The sequence below is a fragment of the Herpailurus yagouaroundi genome, unplaced genomic scaffold (genome assembly GCF_014898765.1).
Source record: "Herpailurus yagouaroundi ecotype Mexico unplaced genomic scaffold, PumYag 187, whole genome shotgun sequence".
NCBI classification, from domain to species: Eukaryota; Metazoa; Chordata; class Mammalia; order Carnivora; family Felidae; genus Herpailurus; species Herpailurus yagouaroundi.
The window spans coordinates 17,239,839-17,258,736 of NW_024412418.1; the positions used below are offsets into that span (position 1 = coordinate 17,239,839).

The window sequence follows — 18,898 nt, forward strand, 5'->3', positions numbered from 1 at the left end:
CAACCACTTACCGTACTGGCAGGTGTGTTCCAATTACTCTGCTAGTCATAACGGGGGAAGGAGAAGTATCAAAATGCAGACATATTCCCCACTAAGGAACGGAATTAAGTAATGCTTCCAACCAAGCATGGTCTCTAGCGCGGCCAAGACCAGTCATGGTCATCTGGGTAGCCTCAATGTACCATACCTCCTAGCCTCCATATTGGCCCAAACCATAGTCCCAAGCTCCTGCCGTGAGGTCCATTCTGTAACCTATCTTATTGCCTTTCCTAGCACTCCTAGTCTCCCTCAAAGAAAGGGGGTTTTCTCTCAAAACTCTCAAGCCAATTTGGCTATGTTTCAGAAGTGAATACTTGTAGCCTTCTTCCCAATCCCCGTAACTGTCATCACTTACAAAAGTGACACCAGGAGTGTCCTGGAATCATAGCATAACTGTCACACTCTGAATTCCTGCCTATCACCTAAATTCTCTCAGTTCCATTTTATATAAGCACCAGACTAGACCACTCAATACCAGCATTTGCCTGGATGACATCTGTGCCCACTGAGTCACATACAGACATCCTAGAAGTCCTTGCCAGGGCCGGTCTCTGGAATCAGACATAGCATCCCAAGCCATGTCATCCATTCTGCTCCCCTCTTTCTGTTTTTAACATTTGGTTCACTATTTCTCAAGCTGAAGCATAGTAATGGCTACGGGGAACTCATCTGGTCCATTTCTCTGTCTAACAACCTCTAATAGGGACTGGAGACACATCCTCTTTCCTCCACAAAACTTTAACGTATTGCAGACCAAGTAAAGCACAGGGAAAGATGGCTGAAAGAAGCTGTCCCCCAGTCAATACCCGCGTGGGTGCAGGTTTTCTACCATCGCACATGGCAGCGGCCAGAGGGGCAAAAAAAGGAAAAGAAAGCAGCCACCAGAAAAATAAAGTCTCCTTCTCCAGATGCCTTCACAGTAATTGTCCCCATGTCCCTGCATGACAGAGGCATAATAACACACTTACTATCTAGCAGGGCTAGACTCCTTCTCCACTCTCTTCTTTTGGGAGCTTTCTTTATTATCCTTACTTATTTGTTCTTGCCAATGACATTCTTAATCAACTTGCTTAGCTTCAGGAAAAACACACACACACACACACACACACACACACACACACAGAATCATCATAAAGCCACAGATTAACATAAGGAGATCAACAAATTTATGATGCTGAAACTAAAAGCTAAGTATAAGGACTGAAACACAACAAAAACCCCAAAATATTTTGCCATTCTCTGCTTGTGAAAAGATACAGGCTGAATCAGAAAACCTTTGCTACATTATATTGCCATGGGAAAATTTTATCTAAAAACACTTAGGTTAATGAGCGGAGGACATGATTTAATTCATGTATTGTATAATACAACTGATTGGAAAAGAACCCCAAATGATGAAATAACACAAGGCATTAGTGGAGTACTTGCTTACCTTCCTTTTTTAGCCATTTCACAATATTTCCTTCTTCCATTGTAGGAGACAGTGATGGCATCAGTATCTTAATGGGATCAACTGGAATTTAAAAACAGAAATATTAGATGGGGTGCCTGGGTGGCTCAGTAAGTTAAGCGTTTGACTTCGGCTCAGATCATGATCTGGCTGTTCCCGAGTTCAAGCCCTGCGTCAGGCTCTGTGCTGGCAGCTCAGAGCCTGGAGCCTATTTCAGATTCTGTGTCTCCCTCTCTCTCTCTCTGCTCCTCCCCCACTCATGCTCTGCCTCTCCCTCTCTCAAAAATAAATAAACATTTTGAAAAATTAAAAAAAAAAAAGATTAGTCACAAAAAAAGAATGCACCCTCACGAGGCATCAATAAAAAGGCCAAATACTCTAAAATCAAATTCAATTTGAGAAGGAAAATATTCCAAAACTTAAGACTCCCAAGTGGTCAAATTCAGGGTCCAGTAAATGGCATGGAAACATAAAATTCTTATGTATTTTTTTAAATAACACTCTTACAGAATATTTCAACTCGTTTTTCATAGTTCCCCAGTCCTCTCTGTGTATTTTCAAACCAGATGCTTATAAGATTAAAACAAAAAAAAAAAGTTGATTTATGTTCCATCTCCTTCTCCTTCATGTTTGTTACCGCAACATATATATATATATATGTATGTACATACACATGTACATATATATGTATGTATATTTACAAGTAAAATGATCAAAGGAAAAGATAAATAACAAAAAAAAGAAAAAAGAAAAAAAAAACTAGGGTTCTCATAACCTACAACAAAGTAATCAAGATTAGACTTTAAGAAACTGTCTTTTTTAGTTCCCTCTCCTATCACACTATTCAAGAATCAAAGGTTCTTACTGGTAAGCACTAAAGTCAAGATTTGCCTTGTCAAAGATGACCAGGCAAGCAAACCTCCATGGTTAAATCGACCTCAGATTGTGTTCCCCACCACAACTTAACTAGGGACCCCAAAAGGTACACCATTCAGTGAAGCACAGCTTCACAGTCTAAAAGGGACACAGTTTCACAGTCTCTACATTTGTCCAGATGTGCTTTCCCAATAGTTGTCCAGTGTCCAGGACCACACTCAAAGAGCACACAGTCAACACATTAAGTTCACATAAAGTTTATACTAATAAAACAGTTAACAGCATATTCCAGCTATCAGCAGTAGCCATGGTAAGAAATTACATTCCCTGAAACCTTCCACAGAACCTATTCTATCCTCAGATTATTCAACTTTCTGACCCCAAAAAGCAAAACACTATATAGCACATGTAATATTTCAAATCAGGAAGAGCACAGAAAAGGGCTCCTTCTTTTTTCACCCCCCCCCCACATTGATGTTTTAGGGTTAAAAGCAAGGGAACTGAACACTAATGTTAAAGGAGGTTAAATATTAAATATATCCTTTGGGAAACTAATAATTTACTGTGAATTCAAGGGGAAAGTTCCTATAGCTTCATGGTAAAGGAGTTCCATCTCTGAACCATTTGGAGGGAAGTTTCTGTCCTCTCTCCACCAAGCCCACATACCTGCCTCAGCTTCTTCCTCATTTTATCTAAGAATTGCCTTCCTTAGGGGAACTTGCATTTTTCTTTCAGTGCTTCCTGTGCTAGGCATAAATGCACATGCCTTTCAAAGACAGAGAGCAGGCCTACCTCTGTTTCTGCCATCAGGGTCCACTGGGTGTGAGGAAGCAATTCAGGTATGTGTGTTTGTGTGTTTGAACTCTCCTCAAACGAAAGCCCAAAGTCTAAATATGGGGTGATACTGGGGCGACTGGGTGGCTCAGTAGGTTAAGCTTCCGACTTCGGCGTCGGGCTCTGTGCTGACAGCTCAGAGCCTGGAGCCTGCTTCGGATTCTGTGTCTCCCTCTCTCTCTGCCCCTCCCCTGCTCACGCTCTGTCTCTCTCTGTCTCAAAAGTAAATAAAACATCAAAAAAATTTAAGAAAAAATATGGGGTGATATTGAGAAGCCTAACTGTAGAGGGCCACAGATCTAAGTCACATTCTCCAATACAACAAAACCGCCAGCATTAAAACTGTTACTTTGATCCCCATCTGACTTTTTTGCCTCTCTCTCAATGGGCACCAAACTCTAAGGACAGAAAAGTAGAATTATCACTCCTTATACCCCAACAATGGTGGAGTCCAAACCAAACTCTAAGTCAATATGCCCATTTCATCAATGAGAAAACTACAAGCCATTGATTAAGGGATTCGAATTCTTTCTGCCTAAACCTCAAGGCTATCCTCTACTACATGGTACTACCTCTCATCATTAATTGATGATCCTCACAAATATAGACCATTAATTAATCACTGTCTCTTCGCCCAGAAATTCAAACACAGCAAATCAGACACTGCAAGTCCATGTGAACATTTTTCATATCTTCAGTCAAATATCCCAATAAGCCCTTTCCCTACCTTAGGCTTAAAGAATTCGGGCATTGAGAAACCACTTTTCGTACCGACAATGAATATTCTGAATATAGCAGAAAACAAGTAATCATTAAGTGCATTGTATCTTGAAAATAACGGAGTAAAAATAGCCACAATGACTTTCCTAACTCCTGATAAATCCTCATTTATTATTTATTAATAATTGACTTATTAAGTCACTTATTAATAATCTTTTATTTTTTATTTATTTATTTTTCCAACGTTTATTTATTTTTGGGACAGAGAAAGACAGAGCATGAACGGGCGAGGGGCAGAGAGAGAGGGAGACACAGAATTGGAAACAGGCTCCAGGCTCTGAGCCATCAGCCCAGAGCCCGACGCGGGGCTCGAACTCACGGACCGCGAGATCGTGACCTGGCTGAAGTCGGACGCTTAACCGACTGCGCCACCCAGGCGCCCCTAAGTCACTTATTTCTTATTAACACCTGATTTATTGTTAAAACACAGTTATCTCAGAAGAGACTGGTGAACAAACACAAGCCATCAACTCCTGTGCATTATGTCTTTCGAGAACTTTCACTGAAAAACGGTTTCATTTAACTTCCAAGCTAGGTTTAGTTGAAATGCAAACCATGAATGTAACACAGCTTACAAAAATCTTTGCATTTTTTCTGTAGTGAAATAAGTCCTCATGGACTAAAAAAGGCACATTAAGATACTGAATGGGTAGAAAAGAAAGCAAACTACTATGTACAACCCCGGTGCACTGTTGTCTATAAACATCAGAGTACTAGATTCTGAAGTAAATTAGAATTCGGGGAAGTGCATTTAGGGAAAGCACAACACACACAGGCAAACTGAACATTAGTGATGCACCTCGACACCCGAACCCTTAACAAGCCTATGCTTAATTGGAAGAATTCTTAAAAAGTGCTCAACGCTCGACAAACTAACCACATTTGGAAACAATAAAATGAGCTTTCTAATTCCCTATATTATGTTGTGTATGCCTTTTGCATATTTTTCATGGCTTGATTTAGAAAACAAAAACATTTGTCTTCACAAAGTTAAGCAAGTCCAAGCCTCAGCATTTAATTTTTTTAAGTTCATAGTGACAAAGGGGGGTTGAAAAAAAAAAAATTACCTTCTAATAGCATGACGATAAGAGGTCAGCCTCTTCTTGAAAAACACAGCTTAAAAAAAAAGTCCTAATACATTGCTTCCATCAAGAAGAAGGCTGGTGTTATGAGACAGAATGATTCATAATCACATATATATTAAATTTATAGCAAATAGATTCCACTTCAGAGCAGCAATATAAATGGACTTCAGTGATGCTACGTCCAGATTCTAATTTATGACAAACCCTAAATCAAGTCTTCCAAAACAAAATCTCACTTCAATATTTTTATACCTTTGTTCTAGTTACCATGTTACAATTCATATTTATTTTATGATTCTAACTCCTATCATAATCTCTCACCTACGAGACCTTCACATTTCCATTATTCCTGATGTTAAGGACTATATTACGAAACTTTTGTATTTATTAAGTATTATTTTCCAAATTACCACATCAAGAACTCAAAAATTTTCATATTTTAAAAATAAAAAGAACATAATCATTCCTCATACAGCCACCCTTCAAGGATGAAGGATGCTTCTCTGAATAATGACAATAAAATATAACAATTCTATAATAGATCACTACCTTTGCTCTGAAGTGAAGGTGATAAAAGACAAAGAAAGACATTTTGGACATGTCTCATATTTGGTACTATCTCTTGATTGATTACACCAGCTTACTAAAGAAAGTAAAATGTGCAATGTATTTTCTGATTAATCTAGCCAATATACCCTCAGATTCTCATGCCAGAAAATTACATCAAAACATAAACATTAATTTACTAATAATGGTACGTATTTCATTCTAGTGTATCCTCTTTCGACTGGAACATTATACATACCTTTTCCATATGTATTTTTCCAGTGATGAAGCAAGTATGCAATCATATCATCTTTGACTGACAGGCTGCACATAATTAATACCTGCCCTTTATGGGTGTCATCAATTCTATTCAGATAGTATGGGCTTTTCTAGACTTCTTGGAATTTTGGCCTATACCTAATATTTTTACTTTCATTAGAAATTAAATATAGTTTCTCTTTCCATTCCAGTAAGCAGTCTGTTCTACCTTTTTCCTGTCGAACGGAGGAGGCCTCGAAATGAGAACCAATTACATTTCCTAATAACTGGGCACAACTATGAATAAGAATAAAGGAAACGTGTTTTATTCTCCACTGGTCCTACCAGTTATTTCAATTAATACTCAAAAATACACACAAATTTTAGTTAGAGTTTAACTCTCTGGTAGTCATTTTAGTGTTAGCATTTTATTCCTTTGTATCAAACTAACAAATTATAGCTAATGGTTTGTGAAGTCCTTCTGTAATTAAAAAAAAGAGGATCGTGGCAATGTACATTTCCAGTTTATATTTAAAACATAATGATTTTAAAAAGTGGAGCCTCAAAAATCACTAGAACTATTTTTTTTAATGTTTATTTATTATTGAGAGACAGAGAGTGAGCATGGGAGGGGCCAAGAGAGGGGGAGACAGAATCTAAAGCAGGCTCCAGGCTCTGAGCCGTCAGCACAGAGCCCGACGCGGCTCGAGCCCACGAACCACGAGATCATGACCTGAGCCGAAGTCAGACGCTTAACCGACTGAGCCACCCAGGTGCCCCTCACTAGAACTATTCTAATCTTTTGTTTTCTTTAATAGAATGACACAATCAACCTTTTTTGTTTAGTATATTGCTGCCTTCCATGTCGTTATCAGGCACACAGCAATCTATCAATCACTGAATTTTACAGCAGTTTCTCTAAGTAATTCCTATATTTCTTCAAATCTGGTCTTTCAATCTTTCTGCAGAATAATTGTCTTCAACTTCAAATAAGGTACACTAATCTACTTCTACTTCTGGTTCCCTAAAGAACTTCTTTTATCCTAAGAACAAAACATTCATACTTCAGTAATTATATCAAAGCTTTAAATTGATGATATATACATCAACTCTAAAAGATCTCCAGATTAAAAAAAAAAAGTAATAATACATGCAAACTCTTAAAATATAAAAGCAGAACAGATTGCTTTGTGGTTAATATGAAGCAGATCTAAGCCCTATCACTCTGATGAAAGAAATTAAGGAAATTCAGCAGTTTACATATGAATATTGCTTGAGCATCAGGCTCTGGTCCATTTAAGGGACTATTATGCAAATACACAAAAAATCGTGAAGATAGACCAAATGAAGAAATAAATAATTCAATACTTTCTTAGTGTGCCTCCCTGTTCTTAACACTAATTTGCTTCTTCTCTAATAGGAAGAGATGTTGCTCATTTAAGCACCTCTCTTTCCAATGCAAGAGCTCATTACATATAATTAACCTTTAGAATTTCTGTTAAAAATAAAACAATTGTGCCACCTGCAGGCTGGATGAGATAACACAGAATGAAGTAACTAAAGCAAATTTTCTTAAAAATGAGTACTTGTCGGGGGCGCCTGGGTGGCGCAGTCGGTTGGGCGTCCGACTTCAGCCAGGTCACGATCTCGCGGTCCGTGAGTTCGAGCCCCGCATCGGGCTCTGGGCTGATGGCTCGGAGCCTGGAGCCTGTTTCCGATTCTGTGTCTCCCTCTCTCTCTGCCCCTCCCCCGTTCATGCTCTGTCTCTCTCTGTCCCAAAAATAATAAACGTTAAAAAAAAAATTAAAAAAAAAAAAAAAAAAATGAGTACTTGTCGTAGAAGTCTTCTTTACTCAAACAGTGATTTAGGTGTAGTACCAGTGTAAGAATAAATTGAAAATGTCAATGGACAACAGAAAATGTATGCGTAATAGTTTGTGAAAATGGCATTTACAGGTCCTGCCGTGGTAAAAGATGGCCCACAAACAGTATATGCGGCATCATCCACTTCCCACCTGCTTTGCTTGTACACACACGGACTGAAGGATGTGCTCCAAAATGGCACCAGTGGTTCTCTGGCTGGTGATGGTATATACGTGCTTTTTATTTGTTTCTTATAATCTACATTTTAATAGTTTTCTCTAGTAAGTTTACCCAATTTCACTCTGTGCCCAAAACTTATCTAACACTGAGAAAACAAAACAAACAAACAAAAAAAGTACTTTTGTTTGGTTATTTTTAGATAAACCCCACAAGGACAGGGCAAAAAGGAGGAGTAACAGCGCACAAATTTGGAGGCAGAAAAGTAAAGAGATGAGTAACTATTGTCCAAAGAGATTCCGGTAAGCTGAATCCTAAGCCAGCAGTGGGGAAAGCTGAGATAATCACCCGTTCATGCAACAGAATTGCCCCAACGCCCAGGAACCAGCTGTACGAGGACCTTTGGAACTGGGGAATGCTATCTGAATGCTAACTGGATCCCCTTCTGCAGTCCAGTGCTGGGTAACAACCCATCCCCATTCAACAGAAGACTGGGACACTGGAGACTGTTTCTCTGGAGAAGGCAGAAGAGAAGACCTTTAGAATGAAGGATCAACTTACACATGTGGGGGTAGACAGGAAGTGTATAAAGAAATTAGCAGGTAATCTGATGTGACTGACAATACAGCAAGCTGTGCTGAGAAGCTATTAGATACTGCGGGATGAATCAGCAATAGTTATCAGAGAAAACTAAAGAAAAAATTTCAAGGCAACAATACAGGAAAAGCCAACAGTAAGAAAGGTAACAACGATAATTTGGGACAATACAGGACAATCTCAAGATGTATTCAGTGTAAACACTGAGTGCGGATTTAACCAAGAATTGCAAAGTCACTACACTGGAGGAACAAGAGAGGGAAAACCTAGGGGATGGCACTGACCAGCACTCATCCACAGATAATATGTAAAACAGAAATAGGGAGACGAACAAACGCTGGAACAAAGTTAAGAGACAAAACCTATTGCTTATAAGAAAGAAGACTGGGAAAGCAGGGAGAGATGGGGAGATCTGCTGCATTGTCATAACCTTTCAGTACTATCTGACTGTTTAAACTACATGCATGTATTACTGTGTTAAAGTAAATATTTTATTATTTAATAAACATGTTTAGTTAATTTTATAAAAATCCTAACAAGCGGCAGCAGCATACCATAGTGATTTAGAGCACAGGCGCTGGAACCAAACCGCCTAGGTTTAGTATAGATCCACCACTTACAAGTCACCTCCTCCTTCTGTGCCTCAGTTGCCTCTTCTGTAGAACAGTTTGTAAGGACTAAATAAGGTTAACACTTTGCAAAGTCTTCATGGGTGGGGGTGGGGCTGTCAAACAGCCAGTCAGTCTCAAAAACGTTAGCTAATTATTAGTGACAGGTAGCACAGAAACGGTTAAGAGGGTGAACTCGCACACATCCGGAGTTGGCTATATGTATTACCATATCGTGCATTACAATTCCTTCCTCAAGTAATGGAAAAATAGATTCACTGTTCCTTTCACATCTCAACCCTAAACACGAAGGTTTCCTTTCTACTCTCTCCTTCACCTAACCTGGCCTCATTCTCACAGCTACAATACACTAGCTCTTGATCTCTATTTTAACTGTAGTGTACGTTTGAAAACCAAATTCTCATTAAAATCAATAGTAAACGTGGGGGCACCTGGGTGGCTCAGTCGGTTAAGCTCTTGATCTCTGCTCAGGTCACGATCTCATGGTTTGTGGGTTTGACCCCCGTGTCCAGCTCTGTGCTGACAGTGCAGAGCTTGCTTGGGATTGTCTCTCTCCTTTTCTCTGCCCCTCTCCCCGGATTGTGCTCTCTCTCTCAAAATAAATAAATGACCATTTTTTAAAAATCATCAGCAAATGTTCGATCTTCAGTGGTGCTGTCGTAACATTCACTACCAAAGCTAAGGAGCAAATCAGGCTCTCAGTAAATGCCTCCTGAGCTCCCATTATGCTAGTCCTAGACCAATATAAGACCAGAATCTTGACCTCCAAAGGATTACAGTTTAAATGGGAAGTCAAGATATATACACAAGTACTAGAGGGTAGTAGATAAAAATGCTGTAAGAGTACTAAAGAGCAATGAAAGCTGAGACTTGGGCTGATCAAGAAAGGAAAAAAAAACCTGCTATGGCTATTATCAAAAAAATCAAAAACAAAACCAACCAACCAACCAAACAAACAAACAAAAACCCCATCCTAACAAATAAAACCCGCAGAAAACAAGTGTTAGCAAGATGTGGAGAAATTAGAATCCTTGTGCACTGTTGGGGAGAAAGTAAAATAGCGCAGCTGTTATGGAAACCCATAGGATTCCTCAAAAAATTAAACAGAAGTATTACCATTTTCTCCAGGCCTCCTATGTTTGGGTATACACCCAAAAGAACGGAGAGCAGGGGCTGGAACAGATATTGTACACCCATATTCACAGGAGCAATATTCGCAGCAGCCAAAAGGTGAAAACAACCCAAATGTACATCGACAGATGAATGGATAAACAAAATGTGCTATAGAACTACAATGAAATATGATCAACCTTAAAAAAAGAATGAAATTGGAATACAGGCAACAGGACAGATGAAACCTGAAGCCACTATGCTATTAGCTAGATACAAAAAGACAAACGATGTAGGATTCCAGTTGCATGAGATACTCTGAACAGGCACATTCATAGTGATAGAAAGAAGGTGGTCACCTGAGGCTGGGGAAAGAAAGGAAAGGGGAGATTTTGTTTAGGGGACACAGGGTTTCAGTTTGGGAAGATGAAAAAAATTCTAGAGCTAAAGACTGTGGCGATGGTTGCACAACAATGTGGACGTATTTAATGCCATGAAACTGAACACATAAAAATAATTAACATGGTGAATTTTATGTATATTTTACTACAATTTTTTTTTTAAATTTAAAAACTTTGTGCTAGGTAAAAAAAACAAAGTGAGAAAATGAGCAGACATTCCAGGTGAGGAGAGCATCACATCCATAGAAGGAGGTGGGAATTACAGTTCAGAGTGCCTGGAGAGTGGAATAGAATGAACATAAAAAGTGGGCATGTAAGTTAAAACCGTATGTTACAGCACTATTATAGCTTAACTTGAATAGCTCGTTAATGAGTTTGACATTATTTAAATTGCAATGGAAAACTATGAAAGAATTTTTGAGCAAGACAAATACCACAACTAAAAACTGAACTTGTTTGCAGTTCCACATAAACAGCGGACCTTCACAAATCTGCAATTTACAGAAAAAAATAACACTGCACAGTTGCTTTGACAGGGTCGCAACTATAAACCTTGCAGAAAAATTAAAATAGAGGGGCTTCAGGGCGCCTGGGTGGCGCAGTCAGTTAAGCGTCCGACTTCAGCCAGGTCACGATCTCACGGTCCGTGAGTTCGAGCCCCGCGTCAGGCTCTGGGCTGATGGCTCAGAGCCTGGAGCCTGTTTCTGATTCTGTGTCTCCCTCTCTCTCTGCCCCTCCCCCATTCATGCCCTGTCTCTCTCTGTCCCAAAAAATAAATAAACGTTGAAAAAAAAAATTTTTTTTTAAAAATAGAGGGGCTTCAAGTACCAAAAAAGCTACCCATGAATGTGTTACCTGTTCTCCTTTACTCACTGAGACCGCTTGGCCTGAGAGACTGAAAAGGCACCTAGGACCTTCCATTAAATCTTCAAATGTCTGGCCTTCATTCTAACAGTGGTAGAGAGAAATGGGAGGCATTTCTGGAAGATCATTTCATGGCAGAGGAGTGGAGTGAAGAAAGGAGAAAGACAAGGACACCTGTTTGTTCATTCACTTGTTTATTCAACAAATATTTATTCAGAGCCTACCAAGCATTAGGTGTTCTTCTAGGGGCTGGAGATATCAAAAGTGAAAACAGACAAAAATTCCTGCTTTCATGGAGTTTTCATTCTAAAGAGGGGAGACAGAAAATAAACATGATGTGTCTGGTGGTGATAAGAAATAAGAAAAGAAAGGCAGGTAAGGGAATACAGTGACAGTGGAAGAACTATTTTATCAGTTGGTCGGAGGCCTCCTTTGATAAAATGAGCAGAGCTGAATGGAAGAAGCCATGCAAATATCTGATGGAAGAGCCTTCTAAACAGAGGAAACAGCAAGCACAAAGAATGAGCAGAGAGTATGCTTGTTGCTATGTTCCAAACACACAGAGAAAGCCAGCGCATGGGAGTGGAGTGAGAAAGTGAGGAAGTATGCGGTCCGCTGAAGTCAGGGAGCGGAGGGATCCTACCATAGGGGGCCTTGTAAACCACAGTCAGAACTTCAGATCTCAGACTGAGTTTAATAAGAAGCCTTGGAGGGTTTGCAGCAGAGAACTGGTATGATCTAATTTATAATTTAAAAGCACTGTGAAAGCTGCATGGAGAACAGTGTACTGGGCCAAGGGTAATGCTAGGGATACCTACTGGGACACTCGCAATAATCTAGAGCAGAGATCATGGTAGCTTAGACCATGCTAGTTGGTGAGGAGTGGTCAGATTACATCTCAAAGGTAGAGCCAAGAGAAATTTCTGACAGACTAGATGTGCCATACGAAAGGAGTCAGGGATGACTCTAATTGTGATACAAGTGAAATAACAAAAATCAAAATTAGATGCCACAGCTCCAAAAACAAAATCTTTCTACCTGTATAAAGCGCCCAAAGAGCCTTATAAGCTATATAGACTCTATTCCTATCCAGTTGTTCAAACGTATACAGAGAAATCCCATTAAACATCAGGTCAGTTACACAGACCCTGTGCTTACTCTTGTGCAAGGCACTGGCCTCAGGACACAATCCAGAGAACTTATACTTGCTCTTTTCCCCTCTCTTAGCATGAGAGCCACCATATTTATAAACAATACAGTACTTGGTATTTCAGTGCTCACCTAAAGTACAAAGTGAGAGGACTGAAGAGTGTGAGGCAGGAGGGGATGGGAGAGATCTCCTGTCTGCCCTTCTAAATCTACCCCTCGACTTTCCCCAGACCACTGTGTGTGCCTCAACAACACGCTTCCTTGTGCCTTGAACCCACAGGGGTTCAGCCACAGGGCAGTAGAAGCAGGAGATGAAGGGAGAGCGGAGACGGGGGGTGGTCAAGGTATTTACTTCCCCAGCTCCCTCCCCGTGTAGCCACCTGAGCTGGTTAGATCCTTCAACTGAAGGACACACCTCCATCACAGGATCCTCCCCCCAGGCTCCCTCCTTTCCAGCTCTAGCAACTGCCCCCTTCCCATGCCTCTTCACGATGCCACTCAGCACCTTGCTCTAAATAGCCCCGCAGCACAGCACCACCTCTACGCCCGGAATTCACAAGAAGTAGTCACCTAGTAAACTCTCCTCAAATTACCCATTTTTACAGTGCCATCTATTCCCTGCAGGACTCTACAGAAGATTTAGGAGAATAGCATTTAAGTAATTAGAAAAATTTCAACCCACAGAAGAGGTCACTCTATTTGAAGAAATAGTTCGAACCAAGATTTCCAAATAACTGGCTTTATATAAATGTATTCGCTAGCCATTTACTTATAATGGGAACCCCTACACAAAAACATTCACTTCTTGTTCTCAGATATGGTAAATATCCTTGCAAAATAGCACTATTTTCTGTAGGAAATGACAGACATTTTATGGAAATAGGCTGGAGACTAACTGGTGTTTATAGATAAATTACAGGGAGATCCACAAGTTTCCTGAAACTACATAGAAAATTTTGCACGTACACATTTTTCTGAAGAAGTGGTATAACTTTTATCAGTTTTCAAACAGACTTGTGTCTCCCCTAAAACCTAGCACTAGTACAATCCCAAGGAAGTTCTCCTGAAATGTGCCAACCTTAATTCTTCCCTAAAATTTTTCATGTAATACAAGAAAGCCGTTGATTGCAGCAAAGTATTGAGAAGATCACTAGCTATAGTAAATGTACTGCTTACCGAGTACAAAAATAATAAAATAAAATAAAATAAAATAAAATAAAATAATCACCATTCCCTCCATTTTGTTTACAGAATCTGCTAATTCTTTCATATACTTAGTATCCAATGGTGCATCTCTAAGGAAGCTGGCCAGAATTGTAGGTACTCTATGGCTATGGAAATACTTCCTCTGAGTGGGAGAAACTGAACACGACAGAAGAGGTTTCAGCTTGCAATACTGGTCTTCTTGCTATTAAATTATAAAATTAAAATTCTACCTAAATCCATTTATTTTGCAATCTTGGAACAGGACAAAAAGAAATCATTACTTAAGAGTCTAGCAAAAAAAATGGACACATGCCTAAGTTTGGGGATTTACACATTGGCTGCAAAAGGCAAATGAAGGTCAAGACATTAACAATTAGGCACACTCAGGAGGACAGTTGACCCGTGAACACATGAGTTTGAAATTTACAGGTCCACTTACATGCAGATTTTTAAAAAATAAATATATTGGGAAAATTTTTGGAGATCTGCAACAATTTGAAAGAACTCACAAACCACATAGCCTAGAAGTACCAAAACATTTAAGAAAAAGTTATGTATATAAGAATACAGTTGATGATACGTATAACACACAAAATATGCATTCATTGACTGTTTATGTTATTGGTAAGGCTTCTGGTCAACAGCAGGCTATTAGTACTTAAGTTTTGGGGCAATCAAAATTATACATGGATTGTCCACTGCGTTGTTGGGAGGGGTCAATGCTTCTAACCTCCATGTTGTTCCAGGGGCAACTGTATATCAATTAGAAACTTGCAGATAGGAGGACATTAACATATACTCTAACTCTTAAAGGGTTCTGCCACCCTTTATACAGTCAGTCTAGAATTGTAACTGTTAAACTGTTCTAAAAAAATGATATCATGACTATCACTGAAATACTATTTCACAATGTAGATATTACTAAAATAGCTCTCACTTCACTTAAAAAAAAAAAAAAAAGTGGAGGTGTTCACACAGAATATAAACATGGTGAACACAGCTTCAGCATGCTGACATTGTTCTGTTGATGGCTACGGCCAGGCCACCACCTGACACTGAAGTAGACTGTGGTTAAGGAAACAGGTTCTGGTGTCAGGCAGAGCCGGGTTGAAATTGGGAGTTCTATCACCAGAGCACAGCATTAGCCACTGAGAGTATTAAGTGAATTAAGTCATGTAAAGTGCTGAGAAGGGTGCATGGTACATAGTAAGCTCTCAGTGCTACTTGTTCTTCTCAAACCCACTTCCCCGACTCCTTTCTTGCTGGAAGAGACCCAATTTTGTTCAATCGTGTACCTTTCTTGTGAACATGTGCTCCGAGTTAGTGACCTCATTGCCCAGTGTGTTAGTCCATTTGGACAGCTGTCATAAAATACCTGAGGTGGATGGCTTATAAACAACATTTATTTCTCACAGTTCTGGAGGCTGGAAGTGCAAGATCATGATGCTGGCAGATGTGGTATGGTGGCTGATGAGGGTCCACTTCCTAATTCATAGATGGCACTAAGCATGGGACACATGTCATTGCTCATAAAAATGCTGCCAACAAACACCATTTAAGGAAACCAATACTCCAAGTATGACTCCCATGGACAGAGTTGAAGATCCTGGATTAGATGTATGAAAAGAGAAATTATTCAGTAAGTGTACTTAATTCCTATAGTCTATAGGTTACCAAATAGCTGTTTAGTTTTATGAAATTACAATTTCTAACAAGCTCAGAGAAAAACAAGCCAACACCATGTAATTCATGCTTTGTAAAATAAATAGTTCAAGGACCACCACCTGTATTTACCACGACAAAAACCTGTATGTGGAAAGTTACGAGACAAATTTTAGCTCCGTATATTAGAAAATAAAAAAAAAAAAAGATTTCCAAATAACTTAAAGCTACCCAACAACACTGTCAGCTACTGAGGTAGGCAGAATAACAACCCTGCCTCCCACCCCCCACTCCTCCAAGATGTCCCACATCCTAACATCCAGAACCTGCGAATACATTGTTACATGGCAAGGGAGCATTAAGCTTGAAGAAGGAATTAAGGTTGTTAAACAGCTCATGTTGAGATGGGGAAAGAATCCTGGGGGCCCAATATAATCACCAGAGTCCTTATACATGAAGGAGGGAGGAGCTGGGAAACTTAGCTTCCATGAGATATAGTGATCTCCCTCTTACAGATGATGTCCAGGCCGAGTGAGCCAAGTTGTTCATGGTGTGCAGGGGAGTACGTAAAATGTCATGATGCATCTGGGGCGCCTGGGTGGCTCGGTCGGTCAAGCGTCCGACTTCGGCTCAGGTCATGCATGATCTCGAGGTCCGTGGGTTCGAGCCCGGCGTCGGGCTCTGTGGTGACAGCTCAGAGCCTGGAGCCTGTTTCAGATTCTGTGTCTCCCTCTTTCTCTGACCCTCCCCTGTTCACGCTCTCTCTCTTTCTGTCTCAAAAATAAATAAATGTTAAAAAAAATTTAAAAAAAAATGTCATGATGCATCAGATAAGGACTGCCTAAGTGAGTTTCCAGAGGCAGAAGTCCTTAAACTGGTTCTAAAGAAAACCCCTGAAACTGCATGCACCTTTCTGTCTGTAACCACCTATGTTCCTTTTTCTGTAGAGAGTCTAAAGCATTCAAAGATTCTCTAAAGAATCTGTTTTCCGGGGCGCCTGGTTGGCTCAGTCGGTTAAACGTCTAATTCTTGGTTTCGGCTCAAGTCATGATCTCACAGTTTGTGAGTTCAAGCCCCGCATCAGACTCTGTGCTGACAGCACACAGCCTGCTTGGGATTCTGTCTCCCTCTCTCTTGACCCAACCTTGCTCTTTATCTCTCTCTCTCAAAAATAAATAAATAAACATTAAAAAACAAACAAACAAAAAGAATGTTTTCCAAACAAGGTTAAGAAACAGTATGGAGTTTCCTCAAAAAGTTAAAAATAGAACTACCCCACAATCCAGCAACTGCACTACTAAGTATTTACCGAAAGGATACAAAAATACAGATCTGGAGGGGCATATGCACCCTTATGTTTATCACAGCATTATCAGCAATAGCCAAATTATGGAAAGAGCCCAAATGTCCATCAACTGATGAATGGATAAAGTGTACACACACACACACACACACACACACACACACACACACACACACACTGAAATATTACTCGGCCCTCAAAAAGAATAAAATCTTGCCATTTGCAACAACATGGATAGAGCGAGAGAGTATTATGTTAAGCGAAATGAGTCAGTCAGAGAAAGACAAATACCGTAAGATTTCATTCATGTGGAATTTAAGAATCAAAACAGATGAACACATGGGAAGAAAAAAAAGGGAGAGAGGGAAGCATATCATAAAAGACTCTTAACTATACAGAACAAACTGAGGATTGATGGAGGGAGGAGGGTGGGGGATGAGCAAAACGGGTGATGGGCATCAAGGAGGACACTTGTTATGAGGAGCACTGGGTATTACATATAAGTGATAAATCATGAAATTCTATGCCTGAAACCAGTTTTACACTTTATATTAACTAACTAGAATTTAAATAAAAATTTGAAAGAAAACAAAAGGATACCTTCCTCAATTGTTTGCAACACTGAGCTTTTACTATGTCATGATTTTCTAAGGTAGTGAGTCTTAAAGTGTAGCCCAGCAAACACCACCATAAAATATCAAAACTTGAGCTCCATCCCAGACAGAATATCTGGGAGCTACAGGAAAGTTCAATATTTCACAAAATGGAGAAAGGGAAAACAGGGAATTCTATACACAGTTAAAAAAAACCCACTACACCAAGAGGTATTTTATGAAATATTCAACTGAAGAAACTGAAATAAATTGTTCCCATTACCAAAGCTTAAAATCTCAGTGTACTCATCTTACCGTGTGACTCTGTGTAACTTTTTTTTTTTCTGAGTCTCAGGTAGCTCAGAATATGTAAGCAATGCCTACTACCCCTAATTTTTTATATCAAAATTCAGACTGTGAAGTGCCAGATGATTGGCAGGTAATACAGCACACTCAAAAAATGTTAGCCATATCCCCCCACCCTCATGTAAAGAAAAATAATGCCCAGCATACTATATTACCTCCTGTTAAATACTAAAAGAATTATGTTAATTCTGTTAATGTCATTACTTAATGCCTACTTTCTGTAATAACTTCTTGGTATGATTCCCCTCCTAATATTCCACTCTTTCAAGCGCATGTTTTGCTTAAAACATTCTTCTCGACCTATGTCTGTGATGTCATAGGTATTTACAAATTAAGTCTCTTGCTTATCGTCGCGCGGGGCAACCCGAGAGGCTTGGAAGAAAAGATCTCCCAATAGAGAGGGGCCAAGAGAATGAATAAGAATGGCTACCAGTGGCTTTTGAATCTCAGCAAGCTTCGACACCATGACAGCTTTAGGGGAACCTGAGACTGGGAAGTGGCTTGAAAGAAAGGCGTTTAGGACCTCTCTCCGCGCGTCACAAATAACCCAAATTCCAAGGCAAGGTCACAGAGAAGCCACACTAACCAGGGGCCCAGGAATGGAGTCAAGTTCTCCCAACTCCCAAGAAAAACCCTTCGCGGCATGCATGCACTAGGCCAAGTCAGCGGACCTCTCCCCGAGAAAAGGCCTTAGGAACCGGGAGCCGCGGGCACTTCCACACCCAGATGGGCCTTGAATCCAAAAGCCCCTGACCCAGGCCCATTACTCAGCTACACGGAGAAGCTGAGCGAGCCCCGACCACTCACCCCGCAGCCACTGCGTGCTGTGAAGCCATCTCCAACTAGCTCCGCAACCGAAAGACCATCCGGAAGCGCCCCTCACCAGCCCCAGTCTTCGGCAGCCGCCGGAGCCCAAGAGGTAGCGTAGCACCCGAGGGTCACAGCCCAGCCTCCAGGAGGCCGCCATCTTCCCGGCCTTGTCGCGGGCTGCCCGCAGCACCGCCTGATCGCCCAGTCATCAAGACCCTCCCAGGCCCCGCCTCTTGTCACGTTGGCCACACCCCCTGGCTCCAGAGGTGCGCGTGAGTCTCGGAATCAAGAGGTTCTCTT

The 18,898-nt window shown here is 40.4% G+C and overlaps 1 protein-coding gene across 2 annotated transcripts in view; it reads right to left on the minus strand.

The window, feature by feature from the left end:
* Nucleotides 1-18,836, minus strand: part of PDHX (pyruvate dehydrogenase complex component X) — a 73,728-nt gene extending 54,892 nt beyond the window's left edge. Inside the window, exons 1-2 of one of the 2 annotated variants that reach the window (XM_040495466.1) lie at nucleotides 18,596-18,836; nucleotides 1,472-1,552 (exon numbers count right to left, since the gene is read on the minus strand). In XM_040495466.1, coding sequence (XP_040351400.1) covers nucleotides 1,472-1,552; nucleotides 18,596-18,755 — 241 coding nt within the window. In that variant the 5' untranslated portion in view covers nucleotides 18,756-18,836. The remainder of the gene's footprint in view (nucleotides 1-1,471; nucleotides 1,553-18,595) is intronic. The other variant, XM_040495467.1, reaches the window with a different exon arrangement.
* Between the last annotated feature and the right edge of the window lie 62 nt (nucleotides 18,837-18,898).